At 31.9% G+C, this 25133-nt stretch overlaps 1 protein-coding gene across 2 annotated transcripts in view; it reads left to right on the forward strand.

Moving 5' to 3' along the window:
• The window catches only part of LOC114329647 (fizzy-related protein homolog), a 206961-nt gene extending 182252 nt beyond the window's left edge, over positions 1-24709 (forward strand). For both annotated transcript variants that reach the window (XM_028278825.2, XM_028278826.2), the window contains exons 4-5: positions 3972-4262; positions 9846-24709. In XM_028278825.2, the coding sequence (XP_028134626.1) occupies positions 3972-4262; positions 9846-10132 (578 nt within the window). In that variant the 3' untranslated portion in view covers positions 10133-24709. The remainder of the gene's footprint in view (positions 1-3971; positions 4263-9845) is intronic.
• The last annotated feature ends 424 nt before the right edge of the window (positions 24710-25133 follow it).

The raw sequence follows: 25133 nt of genomic DNA on the forward strand, positions 1-25133 counted from the left end.
TTGGGAATCAGTTGTGTTGATTTTAGGCCACCAAGAATCCCTAATATTCCGGTTAAACAAATGCTTCTCCGTATAATCTGCAGAAATGTTTGCAATTTATTAAGCTCTAGAATGGACTGTCAAAAAAATCTGTCAGATTCAAGATCTACGTTATTAGCTTCAGAAAACTCACGTAAACATGGAAATAAAAATGGTCTTTTGGCTAATATTTTAGTAAACCAACTAAAGCTGTTGGAAGAACATACATTTTTGACAAACTAAGTTCTCAATCCAGTAGTACAGAAAATGACAATAAATATCGTTCTCATACCACGAGATTGACAACAGATGGAAACTCTATGGTTACTACCTCCGCAACTTTCAAAAATTATAAGCCATACGGATGCCGAGGCGAACATTAAGATGAGGGAATTTTAAATAATTCACGTCCCATCTGCTCAGCATGGTAAAGTTCCAACGAAAATGTTTCGTAAGTACTCCACAAAAGAGTAAATGAATTAAAAATGTATAAACATTTTCAATTTCTTTGCAACCTGAAAATGCAGCAGCATTATACTCTAGTGAAATCGGAGAGTGCAGGAAGAGTCTATACCGGTTTCGGAGCTTTTTTGCCCCTCATCAGTAGTCCCATATCCTCTTCTCTCCAATTCAACCAGGTACCTCAATCCGTGCCTTCCCAGATTCCAAAGATAGAAATGACACGGATATCGTAGCGACATCTGCTAAGAAACAAACTAAGTTCTCAATCCAGTAGTACAGAAAACGACAATAAATATCGTTCTCATACCACCAGATTGACAACAGATGAAAATGTTTATGGGTCATTCCATTTCAAATCACTCAATTTTGGAGCAAAAAAAATTTTGGACCTCCGAATTGTCTTAAAATTGGTATATAGCTTCTGCGGTACGTAAAAATAAGATATTTAAGGTCAAAAAATCTTCTTCTTCTTTTTTTCTCAAAATATTATTTTATGCGATTTTACAGTGATTTGGTGTCTATTTATACAAATTTGCATTTTCTATCGTAAAGTATCAATGGAAAACATAATATTTTAATAGAAGGGACTCAAAAATGTCATTATATGGCATTATAACATTATGGCTTTAATTCAAAACAAGCTTTTGATCAAATTTTATAGTGTAGAAAACGTTAAAATACATTTTTTTCCATTACCAAAATACATCATAATCGATTTGGCTGAAAATTCGCCCACATATAGACAAAACATAGGACTTTTAAGTGGTGAGAAGTATTTGAATTATATTACAATACCAAAAAAGTTACATGCAATATTATAGTCAAAAATATAGGCGTCTACTGTAAGTACAATTAACTCGAAAATATCGACCTCACGCCAAAAAATGTTAAAAAGAAATTGTAATAATTGTAAATACGATTTATTTGGAACAATTTCAGTTCCTACATTTTTGTCGAAAAGTTAAAAATGGCGGAGATATTGAGCAAAACAGGTTCTCCTTTAAAATCAAGATGGCGGCTAACGTAACGGAGGAATTCATTCGTGATTTTAAATTTAAGCTACTATTGACTCCCCTAAAGATCAGAAAAATAAAATTTTGGGCAGCTTGGCATTCAAGGTCAAATGCTATCCCGACTGGACTAATATATATTTTTAAGTCCGATACTACTGGATGTAACTTTTTTGTTGTTGTAATATAATTCAAATCCTTCTAACCACTTAAAGTCCTATCTTTTGGCTATCTGTGGGCAAATTTTCAGCCAAATCGATGATGATGTATTTTGGGAATGGAGGAAAATGTAAAAAACGGTATTTTAACGTTTTTACACTATAAAATTTGATCAAAAACTTGTTTTGATTCAAAATAACTTATTATAATGCCATATAATGACATTTTTGAGTCCTATCTATTAAAATATTATGTTTTTCATTGATACTTTACGACAGAAAATGCAAATTTGTTTAAATAACCACCAAATCACTGTAAAATCGCATAAAAGAACATTTTGAGAAAAAAAGAAGAAGAAGGTTTTTTGACCTTAAATATCTTATTTTTACGTCCCGCAGAGGCTATATACCAATTTTCAGACCAATCGGAGATCCAAAATTTTTTGCCTGAGTGATTTGACATGGAATGTACCTTATACATTCTTGACTTTCGCATGGTTAAGGGATACTCAGTGCCGGTTTATCCTAACTTCGGGCCCTGGGCGCTGGCGGTTTAGGGGCCCCCTTCATTGCTATTCGTTGTCAGTTTTTTAACAAGAAAGCACATGCATTAACTATAAAGGTTTATTGTAAAATCCATACAGTAATTTTTTTAAACAAGCAAGAAGAATAGCAAACGAAAAAAATAATCCAAAAAAATAAATAAAAAATAGAAAGTTCCACAAAACAACACATGACAAGCAAAAAAACATATTCTAAAAAATACATAAAGACAAAAATTAGATCATTTTTTTTCTTGACTTGGTATTCGCAAACTTCCATATAATATTATCAGAATTCAGTTTTTCCAGTTCTTCATTCTCTATATACTATATTATACAATAGTGATAATGCGTCTAGGTTTTTTTGACCCAAATTTGACCTTAAATATGTTTTTATTCTTTTTAAAGCCGAAAAAGACCGCTCACCTGACGCGTCAAATAAGAAAAAGTTGCCTTTACATCCTGGATGACATAAAATTTTTCATAAAATATGTTTATTCAAATTTTGGCATAACGTTACAAAATGGGTAATTTCATTATGCAAGTTCTTTTTGGTTTCATAAACATCGTTTTTATGTTTCTCGCATAAAGTATTAATTGACGTCTTAACTTCTTCTTTATCTAGAGTAAAAAAACATTTAAAAGCTGATGTCACACCCTTGTAGCATTCAATTCGCGATTCTGAAAACAGCGACTAATTTTCTAGACTCTAAATTTTCTGCGACAGCGATTTCTTTGTCACCGCGACTACAAATCGCAAGTGGAGTGCTAGCCTTAGAGGCCACTGTATAATGCCAAATTGCAATTTTTGTAATCACTTTACTTTTGAATGTTTGAAAGGGTGTGTACTATTGTTTGCGTATATGTCATTTTCGAGAATAATCTATTCTTTATCTATAAATTAGATGTATGTACATCTATTTTTGTCTTTCGTTTAACTATTTTAAAAGAACTTATTTTGTTCCTATTTTAAAAGAGAACTTATTTTAAAGCCGAAAAGTGAGATATACCTATTATTATTTGGGCCCCACAATTCAAAATGAAATTATTAGAAACTAAAAAAACTCCGTTTATGCGATTATTTTGAATACAATTCGAGACATAGCTAATCTGATAACTTTCTGTACTTTTTGGAAAAGGGTCCGCCGCAAACACTGACACGGGGCCCCTGTAGAGCTAGGCTACGCCACTGTGTATAGGCGTGAAGAAATGTAATAACAGAACATAGGCTTTTTATTGGCGTATCTGCGTATGAGGTTTTTTTCGGAGAATATGTAGATTATTTAGCGTCTTCATTTTTTGTATAATTAAAAGGAACGGGTCCCTTCGGGCGCCCAGTGGATAAACCGGCACTGGGGATACTTTAATATTTCTGGTAACATCAAAGTAGATTTTTTGTTAAAGAGGCTATCTTAAAAGGGTCAGAAATAACTTGGTTAGATAGAAGCGATCTAACAGCTACACACAAGAAAAGTCTAAAACATAATTGGGATATTGAGTGGTACGCTTTCTGCAATCGACGCTACAATCTCTATACCAAAATTCATCCTGTTTTACTTACGTTACCTTTCGCTCTTAAAAGTTACTTTCCACTTAAAATCTACTTTCATACTTTTTAGTATGAATATCATTAGACAAAAATAATAAAATCTGAAAGCAATATTCAAAAACCATTTAATACAACAACCTTATAATCTTATTAAAATAGTTTGTTAATATTTGTGTAAATTGAAATTAATTGTACAGTACAATCGCTTGATTAATTATTTTCAAATTTTTAGAGACCGTGGGGGAGCGGCGACTCGTTGGCCATCGGCAAGAGGTATGCGGGCTGAAATGGTCGCCAGATAATCAGTACTTAGCATCTGGAGGCAACGATAATCGACTGTATGTCTGGAATATGCAGTCTTTGTCTCCGGTACAGACATACACAGACCACTTAGCAGCAGTCAAAGCGATAGCCTGGTCGCCTCATCATCACGGATTATTGGCGTCTGGAGGTGGAACAGCGGATAGATGTATCAGGTTCTGGAATACATTGACGGGCCAACCTATGCAGTGTGTGGATACAGGTAAGAAACAGATATTTACATTTATTTTGGCAAAATAGACAAACTTATGGATCTACATAAACCAAGATAAGGGGAGAGAAAATGTTTAAAAATATTTTAACAGCTTTATTCTAATGAAACAGCAGTCTTTAAGACATAAAAGCCAGCAACTAAATGACTAACAAATAAGACGAAAACTACAATTGGAAATTCGAAAATAAAACGTTATCTCCAGATCGGAAGCTGTTTTCAATCATTTTTGAAGCCGGCCTCGGAGCTGTAGGTGGAAATATAAAATAAAATACGTCACATTTTACTAGTTAATAAAAAACGGAAATGTCACAAGAAAATTTATATAAGAAGTTATGTTTTCTTAGGGAAAAAGGAATTTTAGAACAAAGTATAAAAAAATTTATCAATTCATAAAGTGATGCACACCGGAATATGTTTTTGTATCGCGGACTAATTTACAAAAGAGAAGGCTGTTGAAGGTTTCTCACTACGCGCAAGCGCGCTGGTCGGAAACTTCTGCAAACTGAGTCGAATGTAGAGATATTCAACATGCTGTATTTCCGGTAATTTTGCTCCGATCAATCTGAAATTTTCAGAGAGAGGTATTCTTGAAGTTATGTACTTTCATCTAACATAATAAAGAAGATTGAAACATTCAAAATTTTCAAACCATAACCACCCCCCCCCCCCTCCTTCTTAAGGTTAACTCTGTAAGTGTTAAGTGACTATAGGGTACTAGTGCAGTCATTGAAGCTTTTTAGCTCAGAAATTTTTTACTATGAACCGATTTACATGAAATTTTGGAATTAGGTTTATCCTACCCTTAGCTTCAAAAGTGATATTGACCCGAACTCCGTTTTCACCCTGGGGGTGGTGGCCACCTAAGTTTAAGGAAAAAGTGTTGTATAACGTTATTTCAAAAACCCAATACTTTTCAAGTTATTGGCAATTTAAAATTCGGAATTTTCTCACGATTTTCAACATTTTTTTTGCAAATATCTCCAAAAATATGCATTTTAACGATAATATTATAATGCGTAAAATTGTAGCAGGTAAAAAAATAAACAAATTTGTTTATTTGCTAAGTGCAATATTAAGCGAAATATTGAAGATCAAAGCCCGTTTTTTATTTTGTGTGAAATTTAATCGATGTATTCAATGCCATCTAGCGGAGAGCGAATAAATTTTATGCATGCTAGTGAGAAAGGATTTTATAGTTCTTAAAATAAGCTTTAAAATGAAAAATGAGCACTTAAAAGTCTTTTGTACGTATAATGAGTGAGCTGCAATGAAAAAAAAAGAGGAATATCTAATGTTTTTTTTTAAATCAATGGATTTCATAAGTGCCATCTTCACCAAAATTAAAGTTAATCTTATTCCATCTAGAATCAACTTTAATGTAAAGAGTTTGAGAGTTTGATGGATTCTAGCAGTTTTGCTGCTTTGGAACACATATTTTTTGAAAAAAATCACGATTTTAAGAAAAAAAATTTTCTAATTTTTAAAAAAACTACCTTCTTTTCATAATATCTCAAAAATAATGAAAGATACGTAAAAAAAGTGTAATAATAAAAAAATAGGTTTTTTTTGACAAAAATTTTGGTTTGTTTGTTTTTCCTATCACACAAAAATTGACGAAGATATGATTGATTAAAGAGCGCGCGGTAGCGCAACCACAGTCTCTCTCAAGCCCTTTGACCCTTCACCGTTTCAAAATAATAGCTATTTGTATAACAAGGGAGGAAAGTGCTTCTTTTCCTCCCGAGAATGAAGTTTACTGCCCGACGCGTAGCGGAGGGCAGTAATCATTCAAGGGAGGAAAAGGCACTTTACTCCCATGTTATACATATGGTTTTTCCACCTTCCTCAAATAACAAGTCATTTTATCATTTTTACTTAATTTATTTATGTAACTAACCAACAAAATTTATTAGAACCAAAACTAGCAAGTAGGTACAATATAACTGTCAACTGTCAAATATAAGTCAAATTATTAATGTAAACATTGTTAAATCAGAATAAAAATTTACTGTTTTTTACCATTCTGCAAAATACAGAGTGTTTTTAAATAAACGTTAAAATGTATAGATACTTACGTAATAGAAAATAGATATTGTACAGGGCGTCAACAAGTTATATTTCATGAATGAAATACCATGACGTCACTTTTACTTTTCCTCCCTAGGGAGGAAAAATATTTTCCTCCCTAGGGAGGAAAAGTACAACTTTGCTCCCTATAATCAGGTCCGGAAAAGTATACTTTCGGTAGAGGTAGGTGGAAAAAGGTTTTTCACTACATATTATACTGAAAAAAGTTGTAGCTCTTACCTTCAAAATTGTTTTTTATAAGTTTTCATAGCTTCAAAATTGAAGTAGTTATGGCCCAAAAACTAAATCATACATATTCAGTGTTTTAATTTAGGGGTAAAAAATTTAAGGGTTAAAGAACTTGAGCATATGATTTTCTAGCATAGCTTTTTCGAGAATGTGGAAAGATATTTAAATCCTTTTTAGTTTATCAAAAGAATTTTTTTTTACAATTTTTAATCGAGGGGCTGATTTTAAGGGTTGAAAGGAGTTAACAATTAAATAATTAAGATAGAGAACGTAAAATATTATTTACTCTATATTTAAGTCTTCTTGTCAAACCAAATTAATTTTTTGTAATTTTTTTCTATTTAGGGGTTGTTTTTAAGGGTTGAAAGGGGGTTAACAATATGATAATTAAGATAGAGAACCTAAAATATCATTTACTCTATGGTTAAATCTTTTTATGTCATACTAAATTAATTTTTTGTAAATTTTTTCAATTTAGGGGTTGTTTGCAAGGGTTGTGCGGTTTTCAAGGGGATGAAAATGAGTTTAACATGAGGTTATTGTGTTAGAAAACACTTCACAATGTCACTCTTTAGTATTAAACACGTTTTCTGGCGATAAAATGGCTTAATGTCAATTTTTCCATTAGGGGGTTGATTTCATCCCTTAAAAGTAAAAAACGGAGTTCGAGTCAATATCACTTTTGAAGTTAAGGTTAAGATAAGCAAATCTCATGTAAATCGGTGCGTAGTAAAAAATTTCGGAGGTAAAAACCTATTTTAGGCTTCAATGACTGCACTATACTCTGAAAATCTAATTCAATGACATTCTTCTTCTTTAAAGGGCACTAGATGACGCTTGATATTTTTCATTGAAATGTCTAACAACGCCGGTCGTGTAAGAAATTGTGCTCAAGAGCATAAAATAATGTGCAAATAATAATTTGATGATTAATGAAAATATTAGAATATGTCATAAGTTAAATATTAAGTTTACATGGGATTAGCCACAGTTGATTGTAATGACAACCATCAATACATTTTTACCTAAGGTTTGTCATTTCGATTTCCACCCCGGAAATCGTTTTCAAAAAAGTTTATTAAAGAAAAGAAATTCGTGTTAAAAAAATAAACGCCAAGTCAAGTTGTTGTTGAGGTTGTTTTGCTGTTGAGTATTTGTAAATTAGGAGTTTTTAATTTATAAATTGTGTTTGTGTATTGTGTGTTGCATATGTATTGTGTGTGATTGAGACTCGTGTTTCACATTTTCTTATACACTATTTTTGGTATATTCTTGTTGTTCACTTCTTTTTCGAGCATTGGCAACCAAAACCTGCTGCATTCTGCTGATGGGTTAGCTACACAATTTTCTAATTGTTTTTACTTGACTTTCACAATACCACCCCTATTAAGACTGTTACATAATAGGTAACGTTACAGAATACATCGCACCTTTGGGGTAACAACTGACATAAGTGCAAATTTTTCATTACTCTTTCCCATATTTTCATGGTGTGACTAAGCAGTTTGATAGCCCTGTAGTTTGTACATTGTTGTATATCTCCCTTGTTTTTGTATACAGGTAGTAAGTAGTATACTTAGTGTGACCAACTAGCCCGAAAAATCCAGGACATGGCCCGAATTACGAAGTTGTGTAATTTTTTTTTTGTTTTACGGCACTACAGCCCAAATTGAGCCTTGGCCTCGTTTATTTTTTGCCACCACCCTTGCTTGTCTGTGGGTGCTCTTTTCCATACACGGATTCCTAAAAGGGCTTGTTCGTCGCTGTTTACTGTGTCTTCCCAGCGCTTTCTTGGCTTTCCAACCGGTCTTTTTTTTAGCATTATAGCGTTTAGTGCGCTTTGTAATACTAGTACCACATCAAAAATTTCCTTTTTTGAGAACGATTTCTGGATTGGGAGTCGAAACGTCAAACTAAGAAAAATGTAGTTATCATTACAACCAATTGTCGCTTAATCCCAACAAAAATATCATTGTCAACATAAAAATGTTAAATAATCAATAAAATGAGATTAAAGTTCTATATTTAAAAAAAAGGCCCGATTTTCATTAAAAAGTCCCGGATTTCAAGAATTTTTTCAGCTTTGTCCCGAGTTCAACTGAATTGGAGTTGGTCACACTAAGTATACTGCTTCTCCATTCGTCTGGCATTGTGCTAATGCTCTCCATACTTTCGCAGGAATACGATCTGGTCCGACCGCTTTTCCTTTCTTTATTTTTTGCAGCGCTTGAGCCACTTCCTTGTTTGTTATTTTGGTGACCATTGCTGTTACTGTCTCCGTTGACTCCACAGGCTGTCTGTTAAATTCTTCATTTAATAAATTGTCAAAGTACTTTCTCCATCTCTTTTTGACATCCTTTCCGTGAATTAGTATTTTATTATATTCATCTCGGATACATCTAATCTGATTAAAATTTCTTGTTTGCGTTTCTCTCTGTTGGGCTATTTTATATATCTTTGCTTCGCCTTCCCTGGTATCAAAATTGATCGTATAGGTTTGAATACGCTTCTGCTTTAGCTTTTGCTACTGCTACTTTCGTTTCCTTTTTGGCGACCATATAGTTTTGCAGATTATGTTCGATCTATTTTCTTGCCTCTTTTTATATAATTTTTACTTCTCTTTTATTTTTCCTTGTACTTCGTTTGACTACCACCAAGTCTCTTTATCCTCAAACTTTTTTCCTGACGTTTTCCCAAGTATTTCAATAGCAGTCCCTCTAATATACTACTGGCCATTTTTCAAATTGTATTAGGGCTTCCTTTCGTATTCCAACATATTTTCTCTACTATACTTTAATAATTGCATATCATATCAATATTGTGGAGCAACATTAATGCCCGATTTCATGATGACAACCTAAAGTTTAATTTAACTAGGATTCATTTTAGACTAAAGTACATAAAGTTACTTACTTCTGCTTATTATGGAAATCCACTTTTCTCTTTGTATTAATTTGTGCTTAGAAGTTGGACACGAATAGAACTTAAATTGACAATTTTTTGTTGTATTTTTACAATTTTATTTATAACACAGCATTTTTTGTGAAATCCCATTTTCTTCAATGACAGTAGGTATGAAATATGTCAATATGACAATTTCAGTTTTCAATTGACAATATGAATTATTTAAGAAATATGCTAACAAAGTTACAAGATTTCTCCGCTACTCGCGCACGATCGTTTCTCGTATCCCCACTAAGTACTTGCACACAGCGAATAGGCAAATATTTAATTTATATATTTATTTTATTTTAGGTTCTCAAGTGTGTAACTTGGCTTGGTCGAAGCACAGTTCCGAATTGGTCTCAACGCATGGTTACTCTCAGAATCAAATTCTAGTATGGAAGTACCCCAGCCTTACCCAAGTAGCCAAACTAACGGGACATTCGTACAGAGTGCTCTACTTAGCTTTGTCACCAGATGGAGAAGCCATTGTCACAGGAGCCGGAGATGAAACCCTTCGATTTTGGAATGTGTTCAGCAAAGCGAGGTCTCAGAAAGAGACCAGATCTGTTCTGAGTCTTTATACGGGTATTCGTTAAATTAAATGGTTACGTAGTAACATGAAGGTACTTTTTTATTTTTCATGGGATTTTTCAAAAAACTGTATTGGATTAACTATCTATTTCCTGAAAATCATTTATTTGTCTATGTGTAAACTAATTTGTTACTAACTACCAAAATCAAATTTTGGTAGTTATTATTTATGTCACTTTATATAAAATATACATGAAATAAAAGTTTTTTATAAACGGTGAAATAATTTTAAAAATTGTAAATAAAAATATGAATAATACTTCAAAAGACAGATTTGGTATTATTTCATGAGTACTTGGAAACGTACTAAACTTTCAGACTTCAAGATTTTTAACCCGAATTGATAAACCACAAATCTGTTACATTATTATATTATAAAATTAAAAAATGAAAAACATTCTATAGAAACTACTGGAATTCTTCATGAAGTAGCACAAATACAGTTCAAGTTGTTGTCTATATAATATTTCATTAAAAATATTTCACGGGATGGATAGCCTTTTGAACAATGTGAATAACAGTCTGAATAATAGTTTATATTTTTAGCTGTCTTATAAATGCCAAAACTGTACAAAACTATTCAAAAAATGAAAATATATAACTTTTTTGGATTCTTTAATTAATTTATAACATTAATTATTTGAACTAAAAAAGGGTAGTTCCCTAGGTTGGCTGTATACCATATAGTTAAAAAAACTCTTAACATGAATTAAAAACCACTTCTATGTAATTGGTATATTTATTAAAAATTTTAAAAATCCCGATGGATTGAATAAAATGTGTCCAGTTCAAAACCTTTTCGGACCTATCAGTCCATCATCAGTGAATTCAAATACTTGCTAAATAGTCCCAGACCCAAACAATGGTTGAAATTATAATTCAATCTACATTATGTTGTAGTAAAATTGAACAGGCTAAACGCCGATGTTAAAAGATAACCGCGGGGAACATGGTGAAACTCGATGGTTCATTGAGTTTCTTGGTAGAGTTTCACCATGTTCCCGGAGGTTATATCTTTTAACATTGGCGTTTAGCCTGTTCAATTTTACTACAACATAATGTAGATTGAATTATAATTTCAACCATTGTTTGGTTCTGGGGCTATTTAGCAAGTAGTTGAATTCACTGATGATGGACTGATATGTCCGAAAACGTTCTGAATTGGACACATTTTATTCAATCCATTAGGATTTTTAAAATTTTTAATAAATATACCAATTACATAGACGTGGTTGTTACTTCATGTTAGAGTTTATTAATTATTTGAGTTACTTCTTAAGCAAAGTATTGTTTGTTCTGTCTGGTCCCTAGGTACGAATTCCTAATTACGTAGAGGTCATGTAGGGTGGTCCTTTAGGAATTTTGTGGACACAAGTGCACCGTAATTTCCTAGATATATAAAATTGGATCATCTTTATATAGGTTGCCCATCTAATATGTATGTATTTTTATTATTTGTTTATATATTATTCATGTATTTATATCTGACTCATTCTGCATATGTTCAATTGTATAAGGCATTTAAAATATACTTGTAAATTTATTATTTTTTACAAACTTTCGTTTCTATATAAGAAAAGTAAAAAAGTACCGTAATTCTGTAAATTCAATTAAAATTTGACTTCCGTGAAGTAAATTCTGAATCCCCACGTTTTTCTTTACTTTTATTATACAATTTGCTTTTTATTTATATACTTTTTATGCAATATTATCAACATATACCTATTTGTTATAATATTTATATTAAATGTGATAGTTTACACTGTTTATTTTCTGGTTTTTATCACTTTTATACTAAGTATTCTATTCTAGACGATTTCGTAACATATACGGCCTGTGAAAACAATCTTATACTTTTTTTACTTTTTAAAATGTTTAAATAAAAACAATAATAATAATATTTTACTGCATTTTTGCGGGAAGATTCTTTCGGATTGTTCTTGTACCAATCGTATCTTTAACCCTATTTCAGATAACTAATGTCGAGGCACACTAGCCCAGGGGGACCGACGGGTTTTCCTGCCTTCCGAAGCACGGTGACCGCTCGTTACATTTTTAGAAATTAAAATGTCGGTGGCACCGAGTATAGAACTCATGCCCAGTATATTAACAGCTGAGAAACAGCCACGACCTAAATAAAGATAAATTAATTGCATTGAAAATAATATTACGGCTTGTTACAGTTAGAAGTTATGTTGATTGTGGTTTAGTTACTCATTACCATTCTCACCCTCCGACAGTTTTTAGTTTTTCACTGATTTTACGAAATATTTTAATAACGACCATCTACATTCTGTTTCAAACGTTAGCATCAGTAGGGTTGTATATTGCAAGCGGGTTTGCCGTTCTGTGGATTATCATAAATAAATCCTCCTTCACTATTTCACAGCAGTTAACAGCAATAATCCTCTACAAGTATTTGCCTAATATTACTACCTTTCACGGGGCCGGTGCCGTGAAGAGCGACAACGCTGCCAAGAAGATTCTCATTTAGTTTGTATTGGGCCTATTCTTCGTACACTGAATATTATGTCTGAAGTAGATAGATCTATTTTATACAGTATGTCCCTGTAAGTTGTATCCATATGGAAAACTTTTTTATTATTAATTTTACGAAAACAAGTTATTCCTTATAAAAAGTTCTGCATGGTCCAAAACCCAAGATTCAACCATAAAATATCAAATTTTATGAATGTTATATGAGGTATGTCAAAAAGTTTGAATTTCACTCAAGAGTAAAGTAGCTTTATTTTTCACAATATTGAAAATTGCTATTATGAAAAGTTGTTTGGAATTAAAAACTATATTCTAATATGCAATTACATCCTTCTAATTGAAAAAAAAAATTTTTTGAAAAATTATGGATAACCTAACATTATTTTCAGTTATTTGAATTCTGATAACTCTTTTATTATTAATTTTACGAAAAAAAGTTATTCTTAATAAAAAGTTCTGGATGGTCTAAAACATAAAATACAACCATCTTATATCAAATTTGATCAATTTTATACGAGGTATGTCAAAAAAGATAAATTTAGATCAAAAGTAAAGTACCTTTATAGTTTAGAATATTTCAATTAGAAGGATGTAATTACATACTGAAACATAGTTTTTAATTCGAAATAACTTTTCATAATAACAATTTTCAATATTGTGAAAGATAAACGTATTTTACTCTTGAGCGAAATTCATATTTTTTGACATACTTCGTATAAAATTGATAAAATTTGACATAAGATGGTTGTATTTTAGGTTTTAGACCATGCAGAGCTTTTTATTAAGAATAACTTTCTTCGTAAAATTAATAATAAAAGAGTTATCTGAATTGAGATAACTGAAAATAATGTTACGTTATCCATAATTTTTCAAGAAACATTTTTTTTAATTAGAAGGATGTAATTGCATACTAGAATATAGTTTTTAATTCTAAACAACTTTTCACAACAGCAATTTTCAATATTGTGAAAAATAAAGCTACTTTACTCTTGACTGAAATTCAAACTTTTTGACATACCTCGTATAATATTCAAAAAATATGATATTTGATGGTTGAATCTTAGGTTTTGGACCATGCAGAGCTTTTTATGAAGAATAACTTTTTCTCGTGAAATTAATAATAAAAAAGTTTTCCATATGGATACAACTTACAAGGACATACTGTATATCTAAATTCTAAATCTGAGAGAAATACGTGATCGTCTCACAGAAAGTATGTTAGTTTAGATAAAGGAAACATTTATACATCATTAGTTTTGTTCACACTCTTCATTTTTAACATTAACGAAAGGAAATAAAGTAGTAAATCATATTCCATCATCTACTTACCGTGCTGTATCCATATATCGTCTTTAATAATATTCAGATAACACCTCTACCATGGAGATTGTTAGTTAGAATCTTAGAATAAACAGACCTTACGGGAACATAATCATGCCTATTCTGTGGCTCATTTCGATGGTAGAAGTAAGCCAAGTCGAATAAAAATAGTCCAAATCGGTATTCCATAACTACATCGGAATCTCTACAATCGCAATAGCGAATAGAAATCACTTCGACACCATTTACCCTGTCGAGATAAGCTTTCGATATCGGAATTGTGCTTGACGCAAGCGCATTTTGATTTGTTTTGACGTTTATATTTTATATCTACTGAAAATAATTGATTACTACTTATTTATAGTATGTATACCTCTTTGTAGCTGCTTAATTGTTTAGTCGGTGGTGTTATTTATTTAGAGAATTATATATTTAATTTAGACATGTTGTATGCATTGTATGCATTGGACCTAACCTTAATTTATTTGCTATTTGGCATCTGAATGTTTGCCTGTCACAGTGTTGCCATACTTTTTTTGTTTATTTCTTGTACAATTTCAATCAATGGTATAATGTACAAGAATAGCATGAGATAGACTTAAGCGTTGATTGATAAATATATTATACCACTATATGTACTTGTATATTTATCAACCAACGCTCATTGTCTGAACAAATTATAGAAAAGAGACCATTTTTGGGAAGAGTTGTTTAGCAGTTATTTCAGCTGGAATGAAATCTTAAAGATTGGATATTATTAGTAATATCGATTTTAAATAATTTATTAATAATAATAATTAATAACATATATTTAAATATCTTTGATTTAAAAGCATTTATACATTTTATCTTCATTTATCTTTTTATTTAACAGTTTATCTTCTTTTTTATAACAGTTTTAATTAACTTTAATTTAAAACCATTTATCCTCTTTTGAGCTTTTCGCATCCAGTATTTATACTAATATTTTATTTACTTTTCAAAACTTGAGGATAGTATGAACACTTTGAGGATATGGCAACGGTGTCATATTTCAAGTAACAAACAAGTCACAGAACACTAATTTCGCTGGTAAATGCGGGGTTGCCACCACCTTCCGAGCGCATGAAATGGAAATTAAAAATTTCGATTTACTGTGGTTACAATGTGAGATACAGAATGCCAATCCAAACACAAAAATGAAGCGATAGATATCAAACATTCCGATTTCGGGTAATTACGATTCGACTTGGTCATTTTTATTCGATTTGTTAAAAGTTACAGAATTGGACTGATTTTAGATAATTCAGTGAAATACTTTAACTCATTTCAAAAAGTCGTTGCGTTTTTTCGTCCGAAAATCAATAATTCTTTTAAAAGTCATTCGCCCGCAATTTTAATTTTATTTTTAAAGAGTTAGTAGCTTTACATCGCTGTACATATCATCATTAGCCGTTTTGAGTCCACTGCGGAACATAGGCCTCCCGTGAATAACTTAATTACATCCTATCTTGAGCACTATAAATCCAGTTGGTCCGGAATCCAGGACGTTCTCGAATACGATAAGCATCGTACTATTTAGACCAGGGCGCATCTGTAAAAATATTAGTACATTTGGACGTTGAGAGGTTACTCATATTTTTTTGCACAAATTGCTTGAAAATAACTCATATAAAAATATTTTAGTTATCCTCCCACTCAAAAAGGTCCGGAACATTGTTTAAATAACCAAAATGTCAAAAAATGAAGGAAAAATTCGATTTTTTTCTTTGTTTTTTTATTATAACTTTAAAAGTATTCATTTCCGAGAAAAGTTGTAGTGATATAAAAGTTGCGTAATTAAATTTCCTACAGTTTAGGATTAGCTAAAGATTTTAAAAATTGTCACCCTTGTTGCAAAATAGCAATAATTGCGAAAAAAAAACTATAAAAAACAAGTATTCGCATTTTACGTTTTTCAATCATTTATGCTACACTTAGGACCTTCATATTTCACCCAGCAAAACTATATGATACAATAAAACAATACTGTAAATTTCATTAAAAAGGGTTCAATAGATTTTGCAAAATAAATTTTGCAATCCAGCTTTCGCAAAATAAATGCATTTTTTCAAAATTTTGCAGGGCTGAAAATAAGGCAGACAGCAAGTTGATTTTTTTTACCTATAGAAGAATACAGTACCTTTCATCCGCAATTTGCAAAATTAAAATCGGTTGACTACCACGGCGTTAGGAATTTTTTAAATAAACATTAATTTTTGGTGCTACGCGCAGGACAGCGGATACGTTTGCTCTGATTGGGCATTCCAATGACCTTTGATAATGATTGATAAATTTTAATTTTTAGTACATTTGGAGATAAATAAATAAATTTGTTTACTGCAAAATAAAAACACATACTCTGTCCTTTGAAATAATACTTTTTTTTAGCAAAAACTTTTTTTTTTCGTATATTTTAACATATAAAATAAAAGTTTAGTATTTTTTAACATATGCAATTGTTTAAACAATATTTTACAAACAATGATCAAATTAGTTTGATTTTTGTGGAATTAAAATATTAAAATACAGCAAAGTATGGAGTAAGAAAATAATATATTAGGTAAAGATTGGTAGATATTTTGGTGGAAATCAACTTATGTGAATCGAACATTTTACATTTTCCAAATAGAATATATAATTTTTCATTGCAATGCTAAAATATTTACACTTAAGTACGTGTTGCTTTTAAAAACTATTTAAAAAGTCACTACAAGCGACAAGTATCAACTTACTTTTGTCTCTGTTCTCAAAACAATAAAAACTAAACTTAACAATTATTAACAGCAAAACATTTGTTTGTCCACAGCCGCAATATTCGGTAATTTTTGACAGGTCATTGGAATGCCCAATCAGAGCAAACGTATCCGCTCCTGCGCGGAGCACAAAAAATAATGTTTATTTAAAAAAATTCCTGGCGCCGTGGTAGTTAACCGATTTTAATTTTGCAAATTGCAAATGAAAGGTACAGTATTCTTCCATACGCAAAAAAAATTTCAACTTGCTATCTGCTTTATTTTCAGTCCAGCAACATTTTGAAAAATGCAATTTTTTTGCGAGAGCTGGATTGCAAAATCTATTGAATCGATCTTAATGAAATTTACAGTGTTGTTTTATTGTATCATAAACTGTTTCTGGGCGAAATATGAAGGTCCTAAGTTTAGCATCAATAGTTGAAAAACGTAAAATGCGAATACTTGTTTTTTATGGTATTTTCCCAATTATTGCTATTTTGCAACAAGGGTGACAATTTTTAAAATTTTTAACCAATTTTATGTTGTAGGAAATTTAATTACGCAACTTTTATGCTAGTGCAACTTTTCTCGGAAATAAATACGTTTAAAGTTATAATCAAAAAACGAAGAAGAAAATCGAATTTTTCCTTCATTTTTTGAAATTTTGATTATTTAACAATGTTCTGGACCTTTTTGAGTGGGAGGATAACTCAATTATTATTATATGGGTTAATTCCAAGCAATTTCTGCAAAAAAATTAGTGTCACCTCTCAACGTCCATCTCAAAACAGATCCGCCCTGGACTATTAAGGCTGTGAGCGATAAAAACGAATTTTTAATTCTAAAATAGGGTATATATTTTATATTCGTGAACACGACGTCGGATGTGCACTCTTGGCCCCCTCCACCCTGTCGTATACCGTCGTAATAAGCAACGGCCCCCCTCCCCCTTTTCAACGACGTAGTTTATGGATGTTCCCTAAGGGTGAGTGTGTCTGCTCCATGAATATCTGAGCTAAAGACTTCCAAGCAATTGGCATGCCAGCTACTTTTCTAATTTACGGGCATGTATGTCTAACTTTCGGAACTTCAAGGGCTTGTTTAAAATAAAAACATTTAAAAAAAAATTAACAATCTTGCTTTTTCAGTCTATATATGTTTCGATTCATTATAATTTCTGATTGGACACAATATTAACGATGGGTGAATGATGTTTCTATGAAATTTTTTATTGTTACAAAGTAACTTTTTGGTTTGATTGCTTTTTAAAATGGAATATATTAATTTTCAAATCATAGGCGCAAATGAAAACTATAACATATATCTAATGTATTTATGTATACATTGTTTTATAAGATTTTAAGGCGTGCGTATATTATTTCCCATTTCTAAAGTTTAATATTTTGGCTGGTAAAAGCTTATAATATATTGTTCTCAAGTATTAAATAAAATGTTGTCATAATGAGCGGGTATATGTATTTAATATTTGTATTTTAGAAAAATTATTACAGAAAATTTGATCTCATAGCTAAACTTATAACACGAATAAAATATCGCGCATCCCGAACAAAAGTGTCATAACTCAAAATTTTTTCAAACCGCACTTATTTACGTAAATATGATACATGATATCAAATCTACTAACCAACAAAACCGTAGCAAAGTTACTTTAAAAATTACCTCACAGATGGCCCTAAAAGCTATTTGGCTCGGAAGATGTTTCGGGAAATTTTCCGTTAAAAACAGTATCAATTCGTGATGCGTAGGTGAAACACCACTCGTTCCGAGCAAAAGCATATTATTTCCGATTAACGTTCAGTAATCGTTTGCTTAAATTCGAACAGAAGTGCAGTATTTCGTGATATTCATATTTTGCATGGACGATTATGATATTCATTGATCTATTTTCCCGACAAAACTGAATCATCTGGAATTTATCGGAATTAAGTGTTGTTTAATAGTGGTATGGTTCCGGTCAATAAAGTAATATTTCGAGTTGCTACACTTTTGCACGGAAATTTGTAAACAAAAGTGTTTAGTATATCTGTCCAATAGAGAAATTTTTCGAGTTATTACCGTTTTGCATTTTAATTAAAAAATTTCCGAGCAAAAACGTATCTCAAAATAATATTCATTAATTTAATTAAAATTTGCACAAAATTCATGATTTTCACCATTGACGTTAATGGGGCTTATATATAATTAATATTGAAAAAAACTAAAAAAAAAGTCTCAAGTCTCTTAGTCTCAGCATCCGTTATGGCTTGCAAATTGTAGAAGCCTCGGAGGTGTTACCAGAGAAGGTTCCCATTGTTTTCAGTCTGATAGGATGTAGAATAACATTTTTGGATATTGTTTTATGTGCTATTAGATTGAAAGGAGCAGTTGTCGCTAGGGCATCCCTGCCATTTCGTTCGTTGCAATCCGTGACTGCACGCCGGGGTTTGTCCTAGTTGGGTCAGAGAGAGCAGCATATGTGCCTGCTGATGAGAGACTAATAAGTTTCGAAACCGGTAGAGGTGCTTGCTGCACTCTCTGATTGAACTGGAATAATGATGCGGCTGTAGTTTCGTGTTGCAACGAAATTGAAAATGGTTATTCATTTTTGAATTAATATTGACTTCAATTTGCAAAGAAATAAATTTAAATTTTCTATTAGGTGTTAACTTAACTCCAAATAAAGTACCGTAAAATTTTCTTTTGCTGCTCCTGTAAAATTAAGTATTTTTGATTTACAACAGTTTTGTTCGGGATGTGCGATATAATCATTAACAGGTATATACAGGGAGTCCAGAAACTCTACCGACAAACGAAGACAGGAGATATCTCAGATAATTTTAAGATATTTTAACCCAATTCACCTAGTCCGAAAATGCTTCCTAAAAGAGCTAGAGCTCTTTCTTGAAGATGGCGTCTTATAATTAGTTTTTCTTATATAACTCCAGAACGCTTCTATTGAGAAAAATTGGTACACATATTTATCTTTCAGCGATAAATCGATTCCATTCATTGCGAATTTCTAGTACCGGTCATAGACGTCTGTTTTGGGTAGGGCAACAGTTATTTTATCTCATAACTTTTTATCTTTAATTTTTAAGCATTTGACTCTAGATTATTAAATTGTGAGGTACTCTTATTTTAAGTCTATAGGATACACCGTTTTCTAGAAAAATCGATTTGAAAATTTTTCTTTTTTTGAATTTCCAAAAAAAAATAAACAAAACTATTTAGAAATCCGAAAACTGGTACGTTTATATATATTTCAAAGATGAATCGATTTCATTAATTGCGAATTTCTAGTACGGGTCATATGCTTCCGTTCTGGGTAGGTCAACGGTTATTTTATCGGATAACATTTTTGTCTTTAATTTTTAAGCATTTTTGACTTTAGATTATTACGTTATGAGGTATTCTAGTACCAAAAGTTACTCTTGCTTTATGTTGGTAAAATACACTGCTTTTTTTTTAATTTTAAAATTTTTTTTTTCAAATTCAAAAAACGAAAAATTTTCAAATCAATTTTTTCGAGAAAACCGTGTGTCCTACTGACTTAAAGCAAGAGTACCTTTTAGTACTAGAAAACCTCACAATTTAAGAATCCAGTGTCAAATATGCTTAAAAGTTATGTGATAAAATAACCGTTGCCCTACCCAAAACGGACGCATATGACCGGTACTAGAAATTCTTCATAAATGGAATCGATTTATCTCTGGAAGATAAATATACACACCGATTTTCGTTTTTCTAAATTGAAGCGTTCTGGAGGTATTTAAGAAAAACTAATTACAAGACGCCATTTTCAAAGAGCTAACTCCGTTAAGAAGCATTTTCGGACTAGATGAATTGAGATAAATTGTCTTAAAATTATCTGAAGAATCTCCTGTCTTCGTTTGTCGGTAGAGTTTCTGGACACCCTGTATAAAACAATAATATAGACTCACCGGCACAAAATTCCGGTGCTTTATTATTTGTAGAATAGATTTTCAAGATTCTTGTATCAGTTTGTAGATACATATATTGATATCCTTGGCTATTATTCCGGTAAGAAAAAAATTTTTTAGATGGCTTTATACGGGTCTGAATGGAAGCGTTGTATTTTCTCCTAACTTTAAAAATTCTGTGGAAAAATTAAATTACTGATTTTGTTTCATAGTCCTTTCGTATATCTGGTTTTTGAATTATCCAAATATCTCTTGTAAGAGCTGTAAATAAAAACACTGCTTTGAAGATGTATTTAATTGAAAATATCAAACGCACTAAAATTAACAACACAAAACAAAATAACAACAAAACAATTCAATAGCGGTGTGACGACACGCTTTAATTACTATTTTTGCTAATTTTAATTTTTAATAACTTTCTCAAAACTAAATAATATGGGTCATATAAAATTCACATTTAATATACAAATCAGATGCTAAGAAGGGTCTTTTAAGTTTTACGAAACGAAATGTATCCCTAACCAGATGTTTTTGGTGTGTTCAATTTAACAAACTGAATTCCCCATAAATTAATTACCTTATCAGACCTTATGTCAATAACTCACTTTGGAAATGCATTCGAAGACGTTTCTTAAAACTGCAGAAATGTTTCAACTTTTAAACGCCAGATCTAAATAATTTATCGCCTTTCTGGCCAGATGGTAGAAACGCAAACATATTAGCGTTGTGGTCTTTTTTCAGCCACAGCAGTCGAGTTACAACCACGGGTCGCTTCACACACTCGCAACAGGCGTCGGTCGGTCAACAAACCCTCACTGGGCCAAACAATCAAACCCTTTTACGAGATGAATAAGCACTCCTTTTAACCAAAAATAAATAAATATATTATTGTTCGTTGTTTACATTTATTTTAATTGATTCCGTTAACCCACACCACGGAACAGCGGGTATATCCACCTCTCGCAGCATTGACTGCTCGCAATCTCTTTGGTATCGAATGAATAAGATGTGGTATCCTTGTTTGGGGAATAGCCCTATATTCCTCTATCAGCGCCAACCAAATTTTCTGGAGGTCTAGGATGACGGCGACTAGCTATTTTTAATTCATCCCATAAATGCTTGATACGATTGAGATCTAGGCTGCACACGGGCCATTCCGATCTTATCAATCCAACCTCTATTTAAAATATTCATGTTTATGGGTCAATCAGTGTTTTTATTTACATAAAATTGTGCAGCTCTTGCAAGAAAAGAGATATTCAGACAATTCAAAAAACAAAATCAGCTCTTCAATTTTTCCACAGACTTTTAAGTTAGGAGAAAATCTTCTTCTTCATGTGCCATCTCCGCGACGGAGGTTGGCAATCATCATGGCTATTCTGATCTTAGATGCTGCTGCTCTGAATAGTTCGGTTGATGTGCATCCGTACCATTCCCTCAAGTTACGCAACCACGAGATTCGTCCCCTTCCTACTTTTCTCTTGCCCTGGGTTTTCCCCTGTATAATCAACTGAAGTATGTTGTATCTCTCATTACTCATAACATGCCCCAGGTACTGCAGCTTTCGTGTCTTGATGGTTTCCAATATTTCCAGTCTTTTGTTGACTCTTCTCATGACTTCCTTGTTTGTTATATGCTCGGTCCATGATATCTTCAGGATTCTTCTATACACCCACAGTTCAAATGCTTCCAACTTTTTAGTAGTCGATGCGTTAAGTGTCCATGCTTCTATCCCGTAAAGCAGAGTCGACAAAATGTAGCACCTTGCCAGCCTAACTCTCAAGTCTAATTTCAGTTCTCTTGCACAAAGTACCTTTCTCATTTTATTGAAGTTTGTTCTTGCTTTCTCTATTCGAACTTTGATTTCTTTGAAATAATCGTTTGTGTGATTAATTATTGTGCCAAGATAGTTGTAGTTTTCTACTTGTTCTAAAGTTTTACCTTTAATTGTCAGGCTTTCATCATTATTTTGGGTTTTTGATATCCTCATAAATTTAGTTTTCTTGATGTTTATTGATAATCCATATTCTTCTCTATACTCAACTATCTTGTTCATTAGCTTTTGGAGGTCTTTAAGGTTGTCTGTTATTATGATAGTATCGTCCGCATATCTAATGTTGTTAATTGGCGTTCCATTTACCTTTATTCCTGCTGTTTCTCCCTCAAGAGTTCTTTTCATAATTTCTTCAGAGTATGCATTGAATAGTAGTGGTGATAATACTTACCCCTGTCGCACTCCTCTTTTAATTTCGAACTCTTCTGATGTGTGTTCGTTAATCCGTATGTGTGCCTGCTGTTCATAATATAGATTTGTTATAATTCGAAGGTCATTGTATTGTAATTGTTTTGCTTTGAGGACGTCCATTAGCTGTTTGTGGCGGACTTTATCGAAAGCCTTGTTGTAATCTATGAAACAGACGTACATATCTTCGTTCACGTCCAAGCATCTCTGGATTAGTACGTTGAATGCAAAGAGAGCCTCTACGAAATCCAAATGTTTCTTCAATATCCATATCAAGTGTTTGGTAAATGCGTTTATGAATGATCTTTAAAAACATTTTAAGTGTGAGACATCAGGCTTATGGTGCGGTGGTCGGTGCATTCTCTAGCATTTTTCTTTTTTGGGAGACAAAAAAATGTTGAGGTCAACCATTCATTGGGTATGTCACCCGACAGATCAATTTGATTAAAGAGCTTTAAGAGGACATCTATGTACTCATTTTCTATTATTTTAAGGATATCAATAGGCAGTTGATCTGGCCCCGGGCTTTTTCCGTTACTGGTGTTTTTTAGTGCATACAATATTTCTTCCTTTGTAATTTCTACACTTGTTTCTCTGTTTTTGAAAGATATGTCTTGTAGGTTTCCTCTTTCGTCGTCGAAAAGTTCTTCCATGTATTCTTTCCATCGTTTTAGCTTTTCTTCAGTCGTTATAATAGTGTTTCCATTTTTGTCTAAAAGAGTTGAGTTGTGGTTTTTTTTGGAGCCCTGCCATTTCTTTAACCTTTTTATGCAGGTTGAATAGATCGTATTTGTTCTGATGATCTTCTATCTCTTTACATTTTTCCTCATAGTAAGTTTGTTTTGTGTGTTTTATTTTTTTTCTGATTTCATTGTTAATTATTTTGTAATTGTGAGTGTCTTTGTTCTTGGCTTGTCTTCGTTGGTCCATCATGCCGAGTATCTCGTCGGTCATCCAATTGTCTCTCTTTCTTATCGGTTCTTTTAATATCTCTTTGCATGGAACAAGTAGGCTGTTTTTTAGTGTTTCCCATTGATGGTTTATCTCGTAGGTGTTAGTATCTAATGTATCAAAGTTTTCGTATATTTTCTGTTGAAGTTTGATTTTTATATCAACTTCTTTCAGTTTTCTAACATCTATATTTGGAGTTCTTTGGGGTTTTCTAATACGTTTAAGCTTAAGCGTGACATTAGCGATTAGTGGGTTATGGTCTGATGTGACATCTGCTCCTGGATATGTTTTAACGGATTTGATGGTGTTACGATATCTCTCTTTACTCAGTAGAAAATACAAGGACAAAATACATACATAGGATAATACATAGGAGAAAATACAACGCTTCTATTCACCCCCTATAGTGACATCTAAGCAAAAATTGTTTATTACCAGAAAAATAACGAATGGCCTCAATACATGTACCTACAAACTGATGCAAGAATCTTAATGAAAAATATTTAGTGGCGGAATTTTGTGCCGGGGTGTGTATATTGAACCCAATTTGTTAATTTCTATAACAATATTGACAAAGGTTTGTTCAAATATCATTATTCTTAGAAAATACTTGCGCCTATGATTTGAAATGGGGTAGTTTTTGCTGCATGTAATGAAGAATGCTTTTTAAGGTTATGAACCTTATTTCAGTCACTAGAGTGTAAATAACTTGGTTAAAATGTTGGTCAGAATATTTTGTAATTAAGTTATATAATTATATTTTCCTACAAGATGTAAATAATAGTTTATGGACACAAAAGGAGGATAATTTATAATAGTGGCAATATATGAAATATTATATGAAAGTAAATTATAGTTCAATAAAGACATTATATGTGATCATTGGTTTTATTGTAACAAATGACAATGATTTTAGAAAAATAAAAAACCTGTAATGCGTTTCGAGACTAATGAAGGAGAAAGATTAGCTTTATTAACACCCACAAAAAGGAGAGTTATAAACACAGTTTTTTTATTGGTATCCCATTTTGCTTATTTAAAGTACGCCTCGGCTTGTTTAAGGGGATCGGTACAAAAGTTAGGCTTTTATGCTATTTATAGGCATTCATTTTTTCGAATCCTAAAAAAATAATATGTATTTTTGAAAAATTTAAACGCAGAATGAAAGACTGCATTATTATCGAGGACTGAACGTCCATGAAAACGTCTATAATGTTTATTTTAATAAGTTACAGGGGTGACAAAAAAGAAAAAAAAATAGTGTGATTTTTAATTTCAAATATCTCATTAAAAGAAACTTTTT

The sequence above is a fragment of the Diabrotica virgifera genome, chromosome 7, assembly GCF_917563875.1.
Source record: "Diabrotica virgifera virgifera chromosome 7, PGI_DIABVI_V3a".
NCBI classification, from domain to species: domain Eukaryota; kingdom Metazoa; phylum Arthropoda; class Insecta; order Coleoptera; family Chrysomelidae; genus Diabrotica; species Diabrotica virgifera.